At 54.1% G+C, this 19,088-nt stretch overlaps 1 protein-coding gene across 1 annotated transcript; it reads left to right on the top strand.

Moving 5' to 3' along the window:
* Positions 1-959: 959 nt before the first annotated feature.
* On the top strand, positions 960-14,893 carry NPR1 (natriuretic peptide receptor 1). Its single transcript, XM_069574912.1, has 22 exons — positions 960-2,202; positions 2,886-3,085; positions 3,525-3,638; positions 4,047-4,182; positions 4,525-4,616; positions 5,213-5,348; positions 5,724-5,808; positions 6,692-6,812; positions 7,400-7,474; positions 7,632-7,709; positions 8,117-8,221; positions 8,473-8,544; positions 8,652-8,808; positions 9,085-9,240; positions 9,480-9,648; positions 10,604-10,750; positions 10,836-10,959; positions 11,112-11,180; positions 11,643-11,817; positions 12,036-12,134; positions 13,529-13,620; positions 13,773-14,893. The coding sequence occupies exons 1-22, from the start codon at positions 1,491-1,493 to the stop codon at positions 13,833-13,835; spliced, it is 3,177 nt and encodes a 1,058-aa protein (XP_069431013.1). The 5' UTR covers positions 960-1,490; the 3' UTR covers positions 13,836-14,893.
* The last annotated feature ends 4,195 nt before the right edge of the window (positions 14,894-19,088 follow it).

Raw genomic sequence — 19,088 nt, forward strand, 5'->3', positions numbered from 1 at the left:
ACATGACTTAGTGACTGAACAACAACAAGGACAAATATACACAAAGAGAATCTTCATATTTATGCCTTCAGCGTCTAGTTGGTGCTTAACATGCAATGGGTCCTTTGAAAGTCTACAGTGCAGAAGTTTGCTGAGCTTTGGTCCCGAGCGACTGATCCGAACTGAACTGAGGCAGAAGTTTTCAGAGGTTGGCCCGCGATACCGCCAGTGACTTCTTCTGGCCACTAGAGAGCAGACTGACTCCACAGCTGTCCTGCCCCTGACCCAGCCGTCAAGGGCCCCCCAAACACTCCCCAGTATACGCCTCCGCTTGCCATTTCCAACACTGTCTGCCACCGTCCCGACAAATCTCACTTTAATAATCCTCTTTAAGACAAAACGCACAAGCCCGTAGCAGCCCTGAGGTCACATCTCTTCGTTTCAGCGGCCACCCACCAGCTCTCCCTCCCGTTCCTACGGCCTTTTGGGAACTAAAGAGTTAACTCCGTCCTTCCACCTGGTCCTTTTCCTCCACTAATCCGCTCAGTCTGGAAGCCGGGGGGTGGGTGACATCCTAGATAGAGTGGTCACGGGACCCTGGATTCAACTACTTTAATTTCTTTTCCAAAAACCGTCACCCTCCTGCCCCACAACCTGACAGCAACCAAACACTCACACCTTTTCCGGCTAAGATCCCAAACCTGCACCTCTCTTTCTTCCCGAGACGGAGCCAGGTAGGAGGAGAGGGACAAGGTGGGGCGCAAGAGGCACTCTGTTACTTCCATACATCTCTGTTCTTCGCATCCCCGTGAGGGAGCCCCTTCTGCGAGTACCACTTCTCGGAGGAGAAACACTTTTGGCCTGCCGAGAAGCGGGAAGAGGATCTAGAGGAAGCCGCGCGGGTTGAGAGGCTCGGGAGAGTCCACGACTTCGGGGCGGGGAGGAAGGAGTTAAAGATCCAGGCTTGGTTCTGCGGTCTCGGAGTCTGGGAGGGGAAGCGACCGGGAGGGAGGGTTCGGAGCTTGGCTTGGGTCCTCCCCAGTTCCCCCCGGACTGTCGGAGACTTGGGCCGGCCGGACGCCCCTTCTGGCACACTCCCTGGGCCAAGCGCTCACGCACACATACAAACACTCACACTCCCCTTTTCTTCCCTGGCGCCCTCTCTCCCATCCTTCTCCACCGAGCGCTCACTCGCGCTCTCTTTTTCTCTCTCCTAACACGCACACACACATACCCTGCGGTTCACACTCGGGTCCTCTCTGCCCCCGCGCTCTCCTCGCACCCACCTGCTCCGCAGAGCCCTGGGCACACCCCTAGGTCGCGCGCCCCTGGCGCTCCCGGCGCGGACTGTCGCAGCTAGAGGGGGCAGCGTGCTCCGGGGTGAGCGCCCCCGCTCCGCCCCTCCTCCCTCCCACAGGGGCGCTCCCGGTGCCCAGTACCGGCCGCTCAGCCGGAGTGGACGCTTGAGGCCATGGTGAGAGCGCTCGCCCACCACGGTGCCCGCTGAGGCCATGCCGCGCCCGGGGCGCCCCTCCGGCGCCCGCCTGCGCCTGCTTCTGCTCCTGCCGCCGTTGCTGCTGCTCCCGGGCAGCTACGCTGGCAACCTGACGGTGGCCGTGGTGCTGCCTCTGACCAACACCTCGTACCCGTGGTCTTGGGCGCGCGTGGGACCGGCGGTGGAGCTGGCCCTGGCCCGGGTGAAGGCGCGGCCGGACCTGCTGCCGGGCTGGACAGTCCGCACGGTGCTGGGCAGCAGTGAGAGCGCGCTGGGCGTCTGCTCCGACACCGCCGCGCCCCTGGCCGCCGTGGACCTCAAGTGGGAGCACAGCCCCGCGGTGTTCCTGGGCCCTGGCTGCGTGTACGCCGCCGCCCCCGTGGGCCGCTTCACCGCGCACTGGCGGGTGCCGCTGCTGACCGCCGGCGCCCCAGCCGTGGGCTTCGGAGCCAAGGACGAGTACGCGCTGACCACCCGCGCGGGACCCAGCCACGCCAAGCTGGGCGACTTCGTGGCGGCGCTGCACCGACGGCTGGGCTGGGAGCGCCAGGCGCTCGTGCTCTACGCCTACCAGCCGGGTGACGACCAGCCCTGCTTCTTCGTGGTGGAGGGGCTGTACATGCGGGTTCGCGACCGCCTCAACATCACGGTGGACCACCTGGAATTCGCCGAGGGAGACCGCGACCACTACACCATGCTGCTGCGCACCGTGCGGCGTAAAGGCCGAGGTGAGAGGCAGGGCACACCCGCCTGGCCGCTTTGCCTCCGGGCCTTCCCCGGGACTTGACCTCTCTCCTGTCGGCACCAAATGTCTCCTCCTCTGGGCCCTTCATTCCTGCCTCGGCCTCCTCCGCCCTGTCCACCTCTGAGTTTCTATTTCCCTGTCTTTCTCCATGGCCCCTCTCTTCTTCCTAACCTCGCCTGTATTCTCACCTCCCTACTCCCTCGCCTCCTTCCCACCATTCCTCCGGAGTTAACAGAGGTAAAAAAGGCCTCCACCTACCACCCTGACACTTAGTGGGGCCCGGGCTTAATTCCTAGCCCTCTTTTTCTCCCCATTTTCCGTCTTTTCCCAGCAGCCTCCTTCCCTGCTCCAGCTTCTCCTCCCGGAGCTCCCATATGCCCTCTCCTCTTCCCGTCCCCCCTCCAGCTGGCCCTCCTCTGCTCTCCCTGCCCCACACCTCACCTTCCCCACCTTCAGCTCCACCATTCCTGCTCTCCCTATCTGGCCTCCTTCCTCCTCCCCCTCCCACCACCTTCTCCCTCGGCTTTCTCCTGCTTAGCCTAGACTGAGCCCAGAGTTCCACTTAACCACCGAAGGGTCTCTGAACTTCCTCGCCTGGGCCCGCCAGCTTCAGTTTCTCCTCCACTCCCTGACACCCTGGCTTCCCTGGCTTCTCTCTCTCCCCAGTTATCTACATCTGCAGCTCGCCGGATACCTTCAGAGCCCTCATGCTTCTGGCCCTGGAAGCTGGCCTGAGTGGGGACGACTATGTTTTCTTCCACCTGGACCTCTTTGGGCAAAGCCTGCAAGGTGCACACGGCCTTGCTCCCCGCAGGCCCTGGGAGAGAGGAGATGGGCAGGATGTCAGTGCCCACCAGGCCTTTCGGGTGAGGGTCCAGCTTGGAAGCCCAAGCCGTGGGGCTCTGGGTTGCTGCACATCTTTTCCGGGTCCTGGGTGCCTCAGTGTCTGAAAGGATTCCAGAAAAGAAATTATTGATTCTCGTAGGGAGTTAGGTGACAGAAGGGCAGGGGGCTGGGGCCAGAGGTACATAGAGGGTCGGAGGACTTCAGAACTAGGAGGCTAAAAATATGAGAGAATGCCATTGAGGCGGGATAATGTTCACATCCCGACGACCATCAGGACTTAGAAATGCCATCCCAGTTCATTCCCTGCTTTGATGCAGGCAGCACCTCATGCAGGACATGAGGTCCAATCTGACCTTGAGCTAAGCAGAGGTGCCACTCTGGGAGGTGGGCACTCAGGGTACAGGGAGGACCAGAGTCAGCATCCAACCTGCTCTCCCCTCTCCCCTGACTCCTCTTTAGGCTGCCAAAATCATTACATATAAAGAGCCGGATAATCCCGAGTACTTGGAATTCCTACAGAAGCTAAAACGCTTGGCCCTTGAGCAGTTCAACTTCACCATGGAGGATGGCCTGGTAGGAGGGGGTCCTGGGTGATATGGGCCCCGAATCTCCACTCCACAGCCCTCTGCTGGTCTCTGCCCTGCTTTCTCAGCCTCCCTCCTCTTCCCAGGCCTGCCCTTCTTTCCCTTCCCTTTGCTCCCTTGTCTCTCCTGATGATGGTGGGCGGCCCTGGCGATTGTTCAACCTCTGAACCTCAAATCTGTATCAGCAAAATGAGGCTGATATGTCCTGCCCCATGTGCCTAGCAGGTGTACACAGATGTGTCTTCTAAGTAGTGAAATCTCTCTGTCCATACATGGGTGAGGTTGTTTTCGCCCATCCTCTTCCAAGTTCCCATTACCTCCCATTCCCTGCCCCACATCACCCCACTCTGCACCCCTCATACTTCCCCCACCAGCCCAGCTCTACCTGCCCCTGCAGGTGAACACCATCCCAGCGTCCTTCCACGATGGGCTCCTGCTCTACATCCAGGCGGTGACGGAGACTCTAGCACACGGGGGAGCTGTCACCGATGGGGAGGGCATCACTCAGCGGATGTGGAACCGAAGCTTCCAAGGTCAGGGACTGCAGGTGGCAGGAATAGGCTACCCTGGGGCCCCAGGCAGGAGGCAACAGGAAGCCTCTAGGCCTGCAGTGCAGGTAGTCACTTACACACACGTCTCTTCCTCTCCTCCAAGCTGCCTTTAGGCTTTCTTCCCCATCTCCCTAGAGTCATCAAGAAGTCTTCTTAAGTGCCCAACACTAATCATTCCTGCTGATGACATGTCTGTCTCTTTTATTATATATATACATATATATATTCGGAGGGCAAGACAGACCAGATCAAAAGATGGAGATGAGGTCTGGAGTCCCTGAACTTCCACTCTCAAAACACAGCCATCATCCTCCATACCCCCAGGTGTGACAGGATACCTGACAATGGACAGCAATGGAGACCGGGAGACCGACTTCTCCCTCTGGGATATGGATCCTGACACTGGCGCCTTCAGGGTAAGGTTGTGCCCCCCAAGAAGGCAGTGCCAACTGGGAGTGACATCTCACCTTCCCACCTCCCTGCATAAGAGCGAACCCTGGATAAAAGCGTTCCAGCCAACCTGGAGGAACAACCAGAATGATAGGGATTCAGGTGTTGTCCTTGGGGAGCCCCATGTGTAAGAAGGGATCACAGCCCTGCCCTCAGCAAGCCCCATGTCTCTGAAGGTAGGCAGGATCCCCTTCCAGCAGAGACAGACTATATTCAGAAGGAAGAGTATATGGTTTAGGCCTGGGAATGTGGACTGAAAACACTGCCTTTTTCTATTTTCTGGGTGCTTCAATCCCAGATTACAAACTTCCTGAGTGTGGGCCTGTGATTCTATATAGAATATAAAAGCCTTAAGTCACTTTCAAGTTTGTCCATTCTGATAACATGGGGCGTGGGTATCAGGATCTCTGTATCCAGTCATGCCAGGGGTTCAGTGAGCTGTTGACAGTGCAGACGCAGTCTCTGGCAGCGGAGACGGGGTAAGTGAGGGGGAGGACTGCTACCCTGGACAGGAGGCCTCCCCAAGGCCCCTTGCCCACCCACCACTCCTGCCCCCGCACAGGTTGTTCTGAACTTCAATGGGACTTCCCAAGAACTGGTGACCATGTCAGGGTGCAAACTGAACTGGCCCCTGGGGTATCCACCTCCCGATGTCCCCAAGTGTGGCTTTGACAACGAGGACCCAGCCTGCAACCAAGGTGACTGACTGCCCCTTGCCTTCCTGGTCTCCATTCTGGAGACACTGCATGCTTCCTGTTCAGGGAGTCGAATAGGTGCTGCTCTCTGGCACTGAGGGTTTCCCGCAGAAACTCTGCCTGCCTTTTCTGTCCCTTCGTCCACCATCTGAGTTCAATGATTAAAAAGTGCTGGGACTTCCCTGGCAGTCCAGTGATTAGGACTCCATGCTTCCACTTTAGGCATGGGTTCAAATCCCAGTCAGGAGAGGAGCCTGCACGCCATGCAGTGCGACAAAAAAAAAAAAAAATATATATATATATATATATATGTTCTTCTTTCTCCTGTCCAATGTCTATCTCACATCTCTCTTGCTGCAACTCGGTGCTCCTCTGTAGACCACTTCTCCACCCTGGAGGTGCTGGCTTTGGTGGGGAGCCTCTCCCTTCTCAGCATCCTGATCATCTCCTTCTTCATATACAGGTGAGCCTGGGGATGAGGGTGGTGACTGAGGCTGGAAGGCCCGGAGAACTAGTAGGAGAGGAGGTGGCAGGGACCCAGAGTGGAGAGGGAGGGGTGTAGGGACAGCATAGCAAGGCCCAGGGAGATGGGGGAGAAAAGAGACTTAAAAGCGCTAGAATGAAGAAGGAGGGGAAAGGGCTTCCCAGGTGGTGCTAGTGGTAAAGAACCCTCCTGGCAATGCAGGAGACTTAAGGAGGGACCAGAGATAGGAGTGGTCAAGGGGAATCTGGGAGATCCAAGAAGGAGCAGATCTGTTGGAGCATCATAGGATGTGGGTTCTGGGCTGAGGCTGGTCTATCCTCCCTCCCTGTTTGTACAGACCAGATGGGAAGCAATGTGTTGGACCCATATCAGCTGAGCAAGGATGATGGGTCGGCCATGTACCAGGGGCTGAACCCAGAGCAGAGGAGAGAGATAAGGAAGACTCACTCCAGCCTTCTGGTGGGAGGCTGACAGGTGCAGGAAAAGTTGATGACAGAGGGAAACAAGGAGGGAGAGAAGAAAATCAGGGCTGGCTGAGCATAAATTGTGTGCCAGGCACTTCCACACACCTTTCTTTTCACTCTTATAACAATGCTTTGAAGTAAACGTCAAGATCCCCAGTTTCCACATGAGGACATTTAGACGTGAATATGAGACTCAGAGAAATGAAATGACTAGCTCAAGGTCCCCAGTGAGGCAGAGTTTCACCCAAGCCTCCTGACTCGGAGCCGAGAGGCTGTAACTGCCCCACCCATCTCTCAGCTCCTGCAGAGATCCCAGGGCTCTGAGGAGGGGCTGCTGAGTACCCCCGCCCTGGGTCAGGGGCTCAGACGTGGGCTCAGGTGCAGGTTTCGTGCCCCAGGAAGATGCAGCTGGAGAAGGAACTGGCCTCAGAGCTGTGGCGTGTGCGCTGGGAGGACCTGCAGCCCAGTAGCCTGGAGAGGCATCTGCGCAGTGCAGGCAGCCGGCTGACCCTGAGCGGGGTAAGAGCTCCACTACTGGGGTGAAGGGGGCTGAGCTGGGGGCAGCAACTGACGAGTTAGGGTAGAGAGCAAGGTTCTCGTCCCAGCTCTGCCTTCACTTGTTATGTGACCTTGGGCAAGTCACATACCCTCTCTGAGACCATCTCAGATAATGATTACATCCACAGAGCCTCCCTCACAGGTCAGTGATAGCATATGTGAAAGTACATTTTTTTTTAAGTAAATAATGAGAACCTCCTGTCTAACACAGGGAACTTCTAGTCAATGCTCTGTGGTGACCTAAATGGGAAAGAAATCTAAAAAAGAAGGGAGAGATGCGTACCTACATTTGATTCACTTTGCTGTGCTGCAGAGACCGATGTAACACTGTAACGCAACTACACTCCAATACATTTTGTTTTCTAAAAAGTGAATAAATGAGGAAAGGATTTCAGGATGAGCTGAAATTCCCCACATTGACGTAGGGTGACAGGACGAGGCAGGGTGACACAAAGATAAGGCAGGGCAGTGAAAAGCAGCGCTCAGATGGCCAGGATGGAGAACTAGGCCCCCTGGCTGACCATCCCTCCTGCACTCCACCCCTTCAGAGAGGCTCCAATTATGGCTCCCTACTGACCACAGAGGGCCAATTGCAAATCTTTGCCAAGACAGCGTATTATAAGGTAAGTCTGGGTAAGACCACTGGTCGTCCAGATAGGGCAGGGCTATGCTCTGATGAAGGACTGGGGAGAGTCTTAGGGCAGCGGTGGGCTGTCAGAGCGGTGGGGTTCCCAGTGCTGGGCTCTTTCCTCACAGTGACCACCTCCACTCCTTGCTCAGGGCAACCTCGTGGCTGTGAAACGTGTGAACCGGAAACGCATTGAGCTGACACGGGAAGTCCTGTTTGAGCTGAAGCATGTAATGTGCGGAGGGAGGGAGGCAGTGGCCTGGGGAAGAATCTGGGGATACGGGGAGGTTGGCCCACAGAAGCAGCATGGAGGGACCTCAGAGTATACTAGGAAAGGGTGGGCCCTAGAGCCGTGGGAGGGGCCCTTGCACTTTGTGAGTAGAATCACAGATGGGAGAAGGGCTCCTGGAGATTTCCTAGGGGCTCCGCTGGATGGTCTTAGGAAGCAGAGGGAGGAGGGAGCAGATTCTGGGGACAGGTTCTTTTGAACAGGAGTGGGTGAGAATCACGGGAAGCTCACAGAATGTCTGGAGAGAATACATAGGGATTTAGGAAGAGTGAGGGTTCCCTGAGGGTAGGGGCAATTTGGTGAGGAGTGAGGTCTTTGCCAGGCTCTGATGCTGGCTCTCACCTGCAGATGCGGGATGTACAAAATGAACACTTGACCAGGTTTGTGGGAGCCTGCACTGATCCCCCCAACATCTGTATCCTCACAGAGTACTGTCCCCGTGGGAGCCTCCAGGTAAGGGTGACAAGGGAATGTCAGGGCACCTGGGTCCAGCCCTGAGTCCGCCCTTGACTGACCATAAGGGCAAGCCTCTCCTTTTTCTGACCTTTATTTTCCCCATCTGTAAAATGGAAGTGGGGGAGGATGGTGGCACTAGAGTAAATAGAAGCTTTGTTCCGTTCTGCCAGTTTATGTCAGCGGGACCCCTGCACTCCTCCTCCTGGGGGCGCGTGCAGGGTACAGGGCTGACTCTCACTGCCCTGCAGGACATCCTGGAGAATGAGAGCATCACCCTGGACTGGATGTTCCGGTACTCGCTCACCAATGACATTGTCAAGGTAGGTCGGGTAGAGCACACTGGGTGTGGGGCGAGGGGCCAGGCAGGCCTCTTCTCTGGCCCTGGTTGGAGGTCCCACTCAGACCCCTGCCTCCCGGAACTTCTCAGGGTATGCTGTTCTTACACAATGGAGCCATTTGCTCCCATGGGAACCTCAAGTCATCCAACTGCGTGGTAGACGGGCGCTTTGTGCTCAAGATCACTGACTACGGGCTGGAGAGCTTCAGGGATCCAGAGCCAGAGCAAGGACACACCCTCTATGCCAGTGAGCCCCACATGACTCTGACCCTTAACCCCTACGGCAAGCACAACCCAATGGGGAGACTGATGCCCTGGCCTATGATGGGCTCAGGTCCACCTTTCCTGACTCCCAGTTCAATTCATTATCAGTAGAAAGCTGAGTCAGATGAAGTCATCTCAAGCCCCTTCTAGCTCTAGCACCCCCTGTTTTGTCTCCAGATCAGCCCAGCCACATCCTTGTTTCCCGTCACCCCTTAGCTTTGGGCCCTTCACCCTGTGACTCCTGACCTCTGACCCACAGAAAAGTTGTGGACAGCCCCTGAGCTCCTGCGAATGGCCTCGCCCCCTGCCCGGGGTTCCCAGGCTGGTGATGTGTACAGCTTTGGGATCATCCTTCAGGAGATTGCCTTGAGGAGCGGCGCCTTCCACGTGGAAGGTTTGGACCTCAGTCCCAAAGGTGAGAGGACCACACTTTCCCCTAATGCCGCCACACTCCACTGAGCCTAGCTCCAGAGAGAGGGAACCCTGGAAACGCTGCCCCCTTCTCCCCCACTGTGGCCAGTGACCCTGAGCACCGTTGGCTCAGGTCCCTGTGGGGCTTCCCTGGCCCTTGCCCTGGTCCTGGGCTTCCCCACCTCGTTACTCAACAGGCCCCTGGCTGTACCCATCTCTCACCCTCTCTCCCCCACCACACAGAGATCATTGAGCGTGTGACTCGGGGCGAGCAGCCCCCCTTCCGGCCCTCCCTGGTCCTGCAGAGTCACCTGGAGGAACTGGGGCAGTTGATGCAGCGCTGCTGGGCCGAGGACCCACAGGAGCGGCCGCCCTTCCAGCAGATCCGCCTGATGTTGCGAAAATTTAACAGGTTGCTGGCGTTAGCCCTGGGCTGTCTCAGCCTCCTCCACCCACAGCAGCCACCATGTATCCCACGCTTAAGTCTTATCCCTGTGGTGGCAGAGCCCACGCACAGCCCCCCAGACATAGCCTGCTCCAGCCCACCACAGTCCCGCAGCCCCCTTTGTGAATACTGGAGGACCCTGTTGTCCCCACAGCCACCCACTTTTCATACCAGTCTCCTCCCTGGCCCCTTCTCCACAGTCTTCACTGGTAAGCAGAGTAAATGGCCTTCCACCTCCTCCCTTTGCCTCTCTGTCCCCCCTGGGAGCTCCCACCCATCCTTTGATCCCCTTTCCCAGTGTGCTCTATGGGGGCCAGTTCTGCTAGGCACACCCCTTAGCTAGTCTGTGCCCTCACTCTCTTCTCAATCGATCCCTGTTCCTCTCTACCTCCTCTGTGTGCATGTGTGCTAAGTCACTTCAGTCGTGTCTGACTCTTTGAGACACTATGGACTATACAGCCTGCCAGGCTCCTCGGTCCATGGGATTTCCTAGGCAAGAATACTGGAGTGGGTTGCCATGCCCTCCTCCAGGGCATCTTCCCGACCCAGGGATCGAACCCTCATCTCCTGGGTCTCCTGCATTAGGACACAGGTTCTTTATCACTAGCACCACCTGGGATGCCCTCTATCTCCTCCACCTCCTTCTAGCCTACTTGTGTTCAACAAAATGAGCAAAAGAGCCAATACATCTGAAGCTTCAGATTTGACCGTGGGGGACTCAGGGCTGAGTTGGACTTTCTTCCTACCCTCTTCCCCTGCACTCCCATCCTGCTGTGCCCTCCAACCTTGAACGTCTCCAGGGACTCTGCTGCGGTATAAGCTAACTTAAGTCTGGGTAGGGTGAGAGCCTGGGGTGGGCACTGCAGGGTTGGGCATGCTGCTCCCCTCTCATCACCACCCCCTCTACCACCCCCCTCCCCAGGGAGAACAGCAGCAACATCCTGGACAACCTGCTGTCACGCATGGAGCAGTACGCCAACAACCTGGAGGAGCTGGTGGAGGAGCGGACCCAGGCCTACCTGGAGGAGAAGCGCAAGGCCGAGGCCCTGCTCTACCAGATTCTGCCTCAGTGAGTGCCCGTGCTTGGTGCCCCCGTCAGCCCTGCCCTGGGCCCGGCTCATCTTCTGATCCTGCCCCTGTCCCTGACCCCTCAGCTCAGTGGCTGAGCAGCTGAAGCGTGGGGAGACGGTCCAGGCCGAAGCCTTTGACAGCGTCACCATCTACTTCAGTGACATCGTGGGTTTCACAGCCCTATCAGCAGAGAGCACGCCCATGCAGGTGAGTCAGGCACAGCTACAGATGTGAGAGCAGCCAGGTGTGCTGGCTTCTCATCTCCATCTCACAGGTCTGCCTTCTGGGTCTACATTTTCCACCTGAGCCCAGGTGGGGTCCCTTATGCCTCACCCCTTGTGGATTCTCTTTTCTTCCAGGTGGTGACCCTGCTCAATGACCTGTACACTTGCTTTGATGCTGTCATAGACAATTTTGACGTATACAAGGTGAGTAAAGATGGGAAGGGACAGACAGTTGTGGACAGGGTTACAGAAAAGTGAAGGGTAGAATGACATCGAGCCTTAAGAGAGAAGACTACCCTGAAGAGGGAAATGGCAACCCACTCTAGTATTCTTGCCTGGAGAAGTCCATGGACGGAGGAGCCTAGTGGGCTGCAGTCCATGGGGTCACATGACTGAGCATGCGCGCATGAGGGGGGGTGGCGGGAGATGGGTTGGTAGCAATAAACAGGTAGAACTGGAAAAAAAAAGAGAGAAGACCAAGGGACATGGGCAAAGACAGTCTCACGAGGAGGTGTCACGGGGAGACCCAGGAACCGCCAGAAAAACCGGGCACACACAACGGCTGGTAGAGGGTGGACTAGAAGACAGTGCCCTCTGGGTGACGGCCCACACTGGAAAGAGAAAGTTGGAGCCCTCAGGTCCTGCACTCTCTCACGACCCTCACAGGTGGAGACCATCGGTGACGCCTACATGGTGGTGTCCGGGCTCCCGGTGCGGAACGGGAGGCTGCACGCCCGCGAGGTGGCCCGCATGGCCCTGGCGCTGCTGGACGCGGTCCGCTCCTTCCGCATCCGCCACCGGCCCCAGGAGCAGCTGCGCCTGCGCATCGGCATCCACACGGGTGAGGCCGCCCAAAGATGGGAGACCAGCCGTAGCTCTCTCCAGCTCTCCCTACACACGCGCATACACCTACACCTCCGCCCACACACACCCCTGGGCTCCCACCGACCGCAGATCCCACCTGCTGCCTCTCCTGGGGCACCCTACCCTAGCCTCACCCAGGTCACCCTCCATTCCCCCCACCTACTCCCCTGAACTGGTGTGCTTCCTCTCCCTCAGGACCCGTGTGTGCCGGCGTGGTGGGGCTGAAGATGCCCCGGTACTGTCTCTTTGGGGACACAGTCAACACTGCCTCACGAATGGAGTCTAATGGGGAAGGTACTCTGGGTCCCCTGGGTGGGGCAGGGAGGGCAGGGGAGCTGTCGTTGCCCGCCTGGCGGCTGATGCCTTCTACTCCCTGTTCTCTCTCTTCCCGAGTTGCCTTCTCATAAGGGTTCAACCTGGCCAGGTCACCTTGAGTCTAATCAGAGACGCAGGTCCCAGCTGCCCCCTTTGCCAAATGACTGAAGTCTTTCCAGACTAACCTCTGACAGTTTCCAGCAGGAATCTTACCGTTAGGGCCCTCTTGGGTGTGGTTAAGAGGGCTTCAGAGCATTCCACTTGGTGTGAATCTCAGTTCTACAACTGATGTTTCATGTCAACTTGCTACACCTCCCTGAACCCCTGTTTTCCTTATCTGGAAAATGAGAATTAAACATCTACCTCAGAAGAGTTATTTGAGAAAGTCATATAACATGACTAGCACGTAATTGTTGTTCAGCTTGTCTGAGCTTCAGCTGTTTATCTTTAAAATGATGATGTCTTGGGGTTATAAAAAAACACAGCACAACCCCCGGAACACAATGGGTACCTGATAAATGCTTGCTCCCAGCTCTTCCCTTAGGCTTCCTTCCTGTTGATCTGCTTCCTGCTGTAGTCAACACAATTCAATTCACCATTTATTGAGCAACTACTGAATACCAGGCCCTGGAATACTAAGATGACCTAGACTACAGTTTGCTAGGGAGTCAAGGAAGGGCTGCGGGGAACAGTAGTCAGGAGGCCTGGGCCTGACCTCAGCAGCCTGCGCAAATCTCCCCTCCAAGGCCTGGGCTCCCTCAACTCTAATATGAGGGTACTGAGTTAAAAAACGATGATAGCAACCAATTGTACAGTGCCTCCTAAGTGCCAGATTCTTTTGAAATACTCTATGAATCACATTAAGTTTAATCCACATGGGAAAACTTTGAGATGGGTCCTGTCACTCTCAGCATTTTGTAGACAAGGAAAATGAGGCACAGAGAGTGAATATTACTTCCCTAGCCGAGTGTCCAAGCTCGGGTTCGTGCTAGGCAGCACAGGCTCCAGTGTCTGAGCCCTTGACCTCTACACTCTACTATAAGCTGTGTTGTCCAGTATGGTAGCCTCTGAGGCATTGTATTTTATTTATTTATTGCATTTTAACTGTATTTCATTTTAATTACAATTTAAACAGCCACATGTGACTAGTGGCTGTCATGGTGTTATGTGGCTAGTGGCTATCATAACACAGCTCTGGAATTCTTAGGGCAAGCCCTGTGTGGTCAGACACCATGTGGAGTGGGTGGGACTCTGAATTGGGAGGCTTTCAGGGCTAAAGGAAGGTGGGAGAGCATCTTTCTAGCCCCACGGCCCCCAGTCTCCTGCTCCCAACTCTTGCATCTCTCGTCTCCCTTCTCCTCCCTTCTACCCAGCCCTGAAGATCCACTTATCTTCTGAAACCAAGGCTGTCCTGGAGGAGTTTGGTGGTTTCGAGCTGGAGCTTCGAGGGGATGTAGAAATGAAGGTAGAAAAGAAAGTCCCTGCCCTCACGACCCCTTGAGGTCCCTGCAGGGCTCACCTTCCCCCAGGCCCCTTCTCAAGCAACCATCCCCATTCCCATCATTTGGGAAAGTGGATGTATCACTCCGCACCCCAATGTCCTCTTTTTTCCTTCAGGGCAAAGGCAAAGTTCGGACCTACTGGCTCCTGGGGGAGCGAGGGAGTAGCACCCGAGGCTGACCTGGGTCCCCTCCCGGCCTTCCACTCCCCCCTTCCCTGGGCTGGAGATGACAGAGAGATGCCAGCATCAGCCCGTCCACAGCAACCCCACATTGCCAAAGAAGTGGCTTGAATAGCTCAGATGTGCTGACCCCAGTGGAGACACCAGATACTACCTCTGAAAGAGGACTGGTATGGGGAGAACTTGGAGCCCACAGGACGGGACCAAAACTCACAGTCATGCCCAGGGAACACACACGCACACACACACGTAGGCACACACACTCACTCTCTACCCTATCCCAGGCCAGGCCAGGTTGGGATATGGATTCCTGAATCCTCCTGCCCCTCCCTGTGCCCACTGTGACTATTATGGGAGAGGTGGGAAGAGCCCCCTGAGTGGGAATAGGAGAAGGGACTAAAGAGGAATCTAGGCTGGGAGAAGCCCACATCTGGGCCTAGCCCACATGGGCCACAAACACCCCGAATCCCCCATGACCCAACACAAGACACTCAGCACATAGGGGAGAAAGGGAAGTACAGAGGGCTGTGGGCTTGCATGCCTTGCTTCTCCTGTGAGTGGAGACCATTAAAATCTTTATTTCAGTGACAGTGTCTTTTCTCGGGCCAGGGTTGCCAGGAAACACAACCATATTCTCTACCCTCAGCTTTAAATAAGACGTTTCTCAAGCTGGCAGTTTAATATGTGAGAAAGTTCCCTTCAACTTTGAGGAACCAGTGTAACAGCCTATGAGTGACCCCAGCAGTGCTGACTCTGTTGGTCTCAGGATCTGTTTAGACCCTTAAGAACTACTGAGGGCCCCAAAGAGCTTTTATGTGGGTTATATCTATTGATATATTCTGTATTAGAAATTAAAACAAGTCTTTATTAACTCATTTAAAATAATAAACCCATCACATGTTAATTTTTTACTGCTTTATCAAAGACATTTTGAGAGAAACTGGCTTTTTTTTTTTTTGAAGATTACAACGACTGCCTTGCTTTATGCTAAGACACCAGCCTTATCAGTGCACATAACAACACAGTCAATAAAGTAAATAAAAAACTTCCCTGGAAATCCAGTGGTTAAGACTCCACGCTCTTGATGCAGGGGCACAGGTTTCATCCCTGGTCAGGGAACTAAGATTCTGTGTGCTGCTCAGTGCAGCCAAAAAAGGTAAAATAATATATAATTAGTAGGATTATGGGGAAAAAAACTTTTTTTTTTTTTTTGGCAATGCTGCACCGTTTGCAGGATCCTACTTCCTCGACTAGGGATTGAACCCAAGCCACAGCAGTGAAAACACCAAGTCCTAACCACTGCACTGTCAGAGAATTCCCATGAAAATCTTTTTGACCTCATCCATCCCCTGAAATGGAGAAGGAAATGGCAACCCACTCCAGTATTCTTGCCTGGAGAATTCCATGGACAGAAGAGCCAAGCAGGCTACAGTCCATGGGGTTGCAAAGAGTTGGACATGACTGAACTGTCTGAGCAACATCCCTGAAAGGATCTTGGGGACTCACAGAATCTGTGGACTACACTTTGAGACCTTTATTTATTTGCTCTATTACCCAATGCCCAGCATACAGTAGGAATATAATGAGTGCAGACTGAATGGGCAGTCCTGGCACCTGCCCCAGGAGGTCTGGGAGCGAAGAACGAGGGTGGGGTGGGAACATAGGGATCCCCTTTTACCTCAGTTGAAATGTGGGAATTGTCCACCTGCCCATCCACAGTTCCCTGACTGTAAGCAAATGTGAGTGATAGTTTACAACTCTCAGTGGGGCTAAGGGCCCTCCTTTCCCTGCTCCGGCCACCCACCCCACCCCCTTCCTGAGCAGGCAGGCAGGAATGTGAATGCGGGGGAGAGGTGGCTGCAGTTTCACCTCCCCCATGGGGAAAGAAAGTGCCAGACATTTCTTCAGTACCATCCATCAAGTGCAGACAGGCCCCTCCTCCGACCTCTGCAAGCCTCTTCCTGGAGGCCACGCCCAGCGGCACTGGAGGTCAGGATGGTCCAGGGAGAGCTTGGAGGTCTGCCTTGGGGACAGCGCTCCTTGATACGCAAGTCGCTGAAGAAAGGATAAATTGTCCTCCCTTTGTCTAATGAGTCTTCTAGACATCCTGTGCTCCCTGCCCACCCTTTTTGGCCTCAGTCAGACTTGATTTATTGGGAGAGGGACCTAACACAGTCAAGCCCTCACCCTCCACAGCTGGGGACAAATAGCTCTGGGAAGGCCTAACACAGAAGGGTGGTTGCCTTGGTAACACGGCAGCACATCCAACTTCCTGATGGGCCCTGGTGGCCATGTTGACTCCCAAACCCCCATTCCACCTCCCCCAGGGTAGTGACAATCCCAGAAGAGAGAGGAAATGCTAAAGAGAACTGTGGGCCTAAGAAGTCAGGTCAGGGTGGAGGTTGGGATATCCAGGAGGGGAGACTTTGGGGAGGGGAGACTGCAAGAGATGAGGTGGGGAAGGAAGCGGGGAGCTGATAGACTGAGGAGCCCCAGGCAGACAATTGTAGGAAATTGCCGGTCAGATCCTTCCGGGGCAGCCTGGCTCCGCTGCGGGCACTTGGAGGGGAGGGGGCTGGGGGAGTGGGTGTGAAGACAGGCCAAGGGAGTCGATGACTTCAGTAGCTCGAGAACTTTCACTGGAACTGAGGAGATTTCCTTCCGCAGTTAGGCCCCCGAAGCCAGGAAGGACTGGGAAAGCCATTACTGAGGGGAGGTGGGGGGCGGGTAGGCGGGTAGGGTCTGAGGCGAGCAGTAGCGCCCCCCGCCTGCTAGCAGGGGAGACGGATTTGCGCCGGGACCTCCGCCCACGTGGGAGGGGCTGTCTAGCCTCGCTTGAGTTTCGCCGGCTGTCCTGCAGAGTAGGTCTGGGAGGGTGGGACGCAACAGGGTTTCCCTGGAGTATGATAAGAATAATAACAACAGTCATCATTGGCATTCGATTGTGCCTTGCAGTTGACCAAGGCTTTCACATACATTATCTCATCAGCCCACGTGACACCCTTGGAAGGGGAGGGAGGGCGTGCAGCTGTGGGTAGGAGGGCCCACTGTAGACAGTGTGCAGAGGGAACCGGCGGTGCCAGAGCCTGGGACCCGAAAAAAAAAAACAAAAAAAGCTGACAGAAAAAGACAAATATCTTCACACACCACGCCCCCCTCCATCCTCTTCTCTAGGTCGAAGAGCTTGGGTAGTTTATTTATTCAAGCAGTACGTTTAGTGATGATGTTTTAAAAATGATCCCCTGGAGAAGGAAATGGCAACCCACTCCAGTATTCTTGCCTAGAGAATCCCATGGACGGAGGAGCTTGGTGGGCTACGGTCCATGGGTCGCAAAGAGTCGGACACGACTGAGCGACTTCACATACCTTTCAGGACTGATCCATGGAATCTAATTAGCAGCAGAGGTCAGTTTTGCAGCGTGAAAGTCATTTTTTTCTTTTTAATTGCAAGAGTTGTAAAAATACAAAAATAAATTAATACCTAATGCTGTTCATGGAGGTTTAATCTCATTGAACTGGAATTCAATTAAGATTCCAGGCGAGGTGTTTATCATCAAGATGCTGATAAATTTGGATGCTGGTGAGGAGGATAAGGCCTTAGAAGAGAGATGGTGTGGGGCAGGAACCCATGTAACTGTAGTGCTAACTGCAGGTGTAGTGAGGGGGTCCAGATGGGGATAAAACCTACCCACACAGTTCCCTATCACAGATTTCACCCCTGAGTGAGTGGTCAGGCTAGTTGCCCTGTAAGATTCTTTCCATAGCAAAGATTCCATAATCAGATGCATCTGAAAATCACTATGACACCTCTTCTGGACTTAATGCATCCCACTGTTTCTATCTGCCTTAGGCGTTCAAATGTGGACAGCACATGGCATACATTGACTATTGATAATGTCCTGTGATCAGGTCAGCTTATCTTGTCTCAACCCACGAAACTCCCAGCAGGCCAAGACCAGGCCATCATACAATATAAAACTCAGGATTCAGAACTGGAGCAACCTCAAACCTCTAGTAAGTGAGAGGCATTATGATGCTGATTAAGAGACTAATTCTGGATTCAAATTTCAGCTCCGCCTAAAATATATATTTTGGCCTCACTGTGCGGCATGTGGGATCTTAGTTCCCCCACCATGGATTGAACCTGTGCCCCCTGCAAAAGAAGGATGGAATCTCAGCCATGGGACCTCAAGGGACAACCCTCTGCCACCTATAATCCAAGCAACTTTGGGCAAACTTCTCAACTTCTCTAAGCTTCAATTTTCTGCTCTAACGTGGTGGTTGTTGTTCAGTCGCCAAATCGTGTCCGACTCTGTGACTCCAAGCATGCCAGGCTTCCCTGTTCCTCACCATCTTCCAGAGTTTACCCAAGTTCATATCCATTGAATCGGTGATGCCATCCAATCATCTCATCCTCTGTCGCTCTAACATGGGAACAAAGACCCACCCCATAGGGTTGCCTGGAGGATTATGTTTTTTCCCATCATAGCCTTAAAACACTGAAGGGCAGGTAATAGGAACTCATTAAGTTTGCTGCTATTATTAAAAGTCTATATTATGCAAACTATAATGCTAAATGTAAGGAATTACTGATATCCAGGAGCAGTTGTAAGTGAAATGCAACATGATTAGACCCCCTCAATGAGAGGTAAGATCTAAAAATCTTAGAAGAAAAGCTAGAGGTTATGCATTTCAACCACTTATCTGGGACTGAAATCCTTTTAGAAACATCTGTGTATCTTTCATGTTCTACTGGAAAACTTTCAGGGACTTGGAACTAAAACCATTCTATTTTTGAACAGCTGTGATTAGAATATTCTCCCTGATATAAGAAGATGGAGATATTTCAATCATAGAATTCCTTTTGAGGAAATAATTTGTGTTTACAGACAAGGAAGCACGCCCATGCTCCTTCAACTGCCTTCTAAGGAAGGCGCATCTTGTTGGATGAAGGGTCCTTTGTTTTTCAGAGCCTCGAGCTGAGTTTTTATATAAATTGTGAGCTCAGGATGAGCTTGTCTAATAAATCCACTTGTGTGACAGTTGAGAGAAGAAGCAAGGATAGAGATATTCCAGTAGATGAACGGTGACTTTGGAGACCAGATATATCTAATAGAGACTTAAAAAAAAAAAAAAGAGGTAGTGATTGAAGTTTCCTGGTGGTCCAGTGGTTAGGGCTTGGCACCTTTGCCTTCAGAACCTAGTTCAATCCCCGGTTGGGGAACTAGGATCCCACAAGCACTGCCAAAATA

Source organism: Ovis canadensis, chromosome 1 (genome assembly GCF_042477335.2).
Source record: "Ovis canadensis isolate MfBH-ARS-UI-01 breed Bighorn chromosome 1, ARS-UI_OviCan_v2, whole genome shotgun sequence".
NCBI lineage: Eukaryota > Metazoa > Chordata > Mammalia > Artiodactyla > Bovidae > Ovis > Ovis canadensis.

Bases quoted from the DNA above. Each gene is read 5' to 3' on its own strand.
- NPR1 (XM_069574912.1), top strand. From the start codon at position 1,491: ATGCCGCGCCCGGGGCGCCCCTCCGGCGCCCGCCTGCGCCTGCTTCTG. The intron at 6,813-7,399 runs GTAAGAGCTCCA...CCACCCCTTCAG, and splicing joins GCCGGCTGACCCTGAGCGGG to AGAGGCTCCAATTATGGCTC. The intron at 7,710-8,116 runs GTAATGTGCGGA...TCTCACCTGCAG, and splicing joins TCCTGTTTGAGCTGAAGCAT to ATGCGGGATGTACAAAATGA.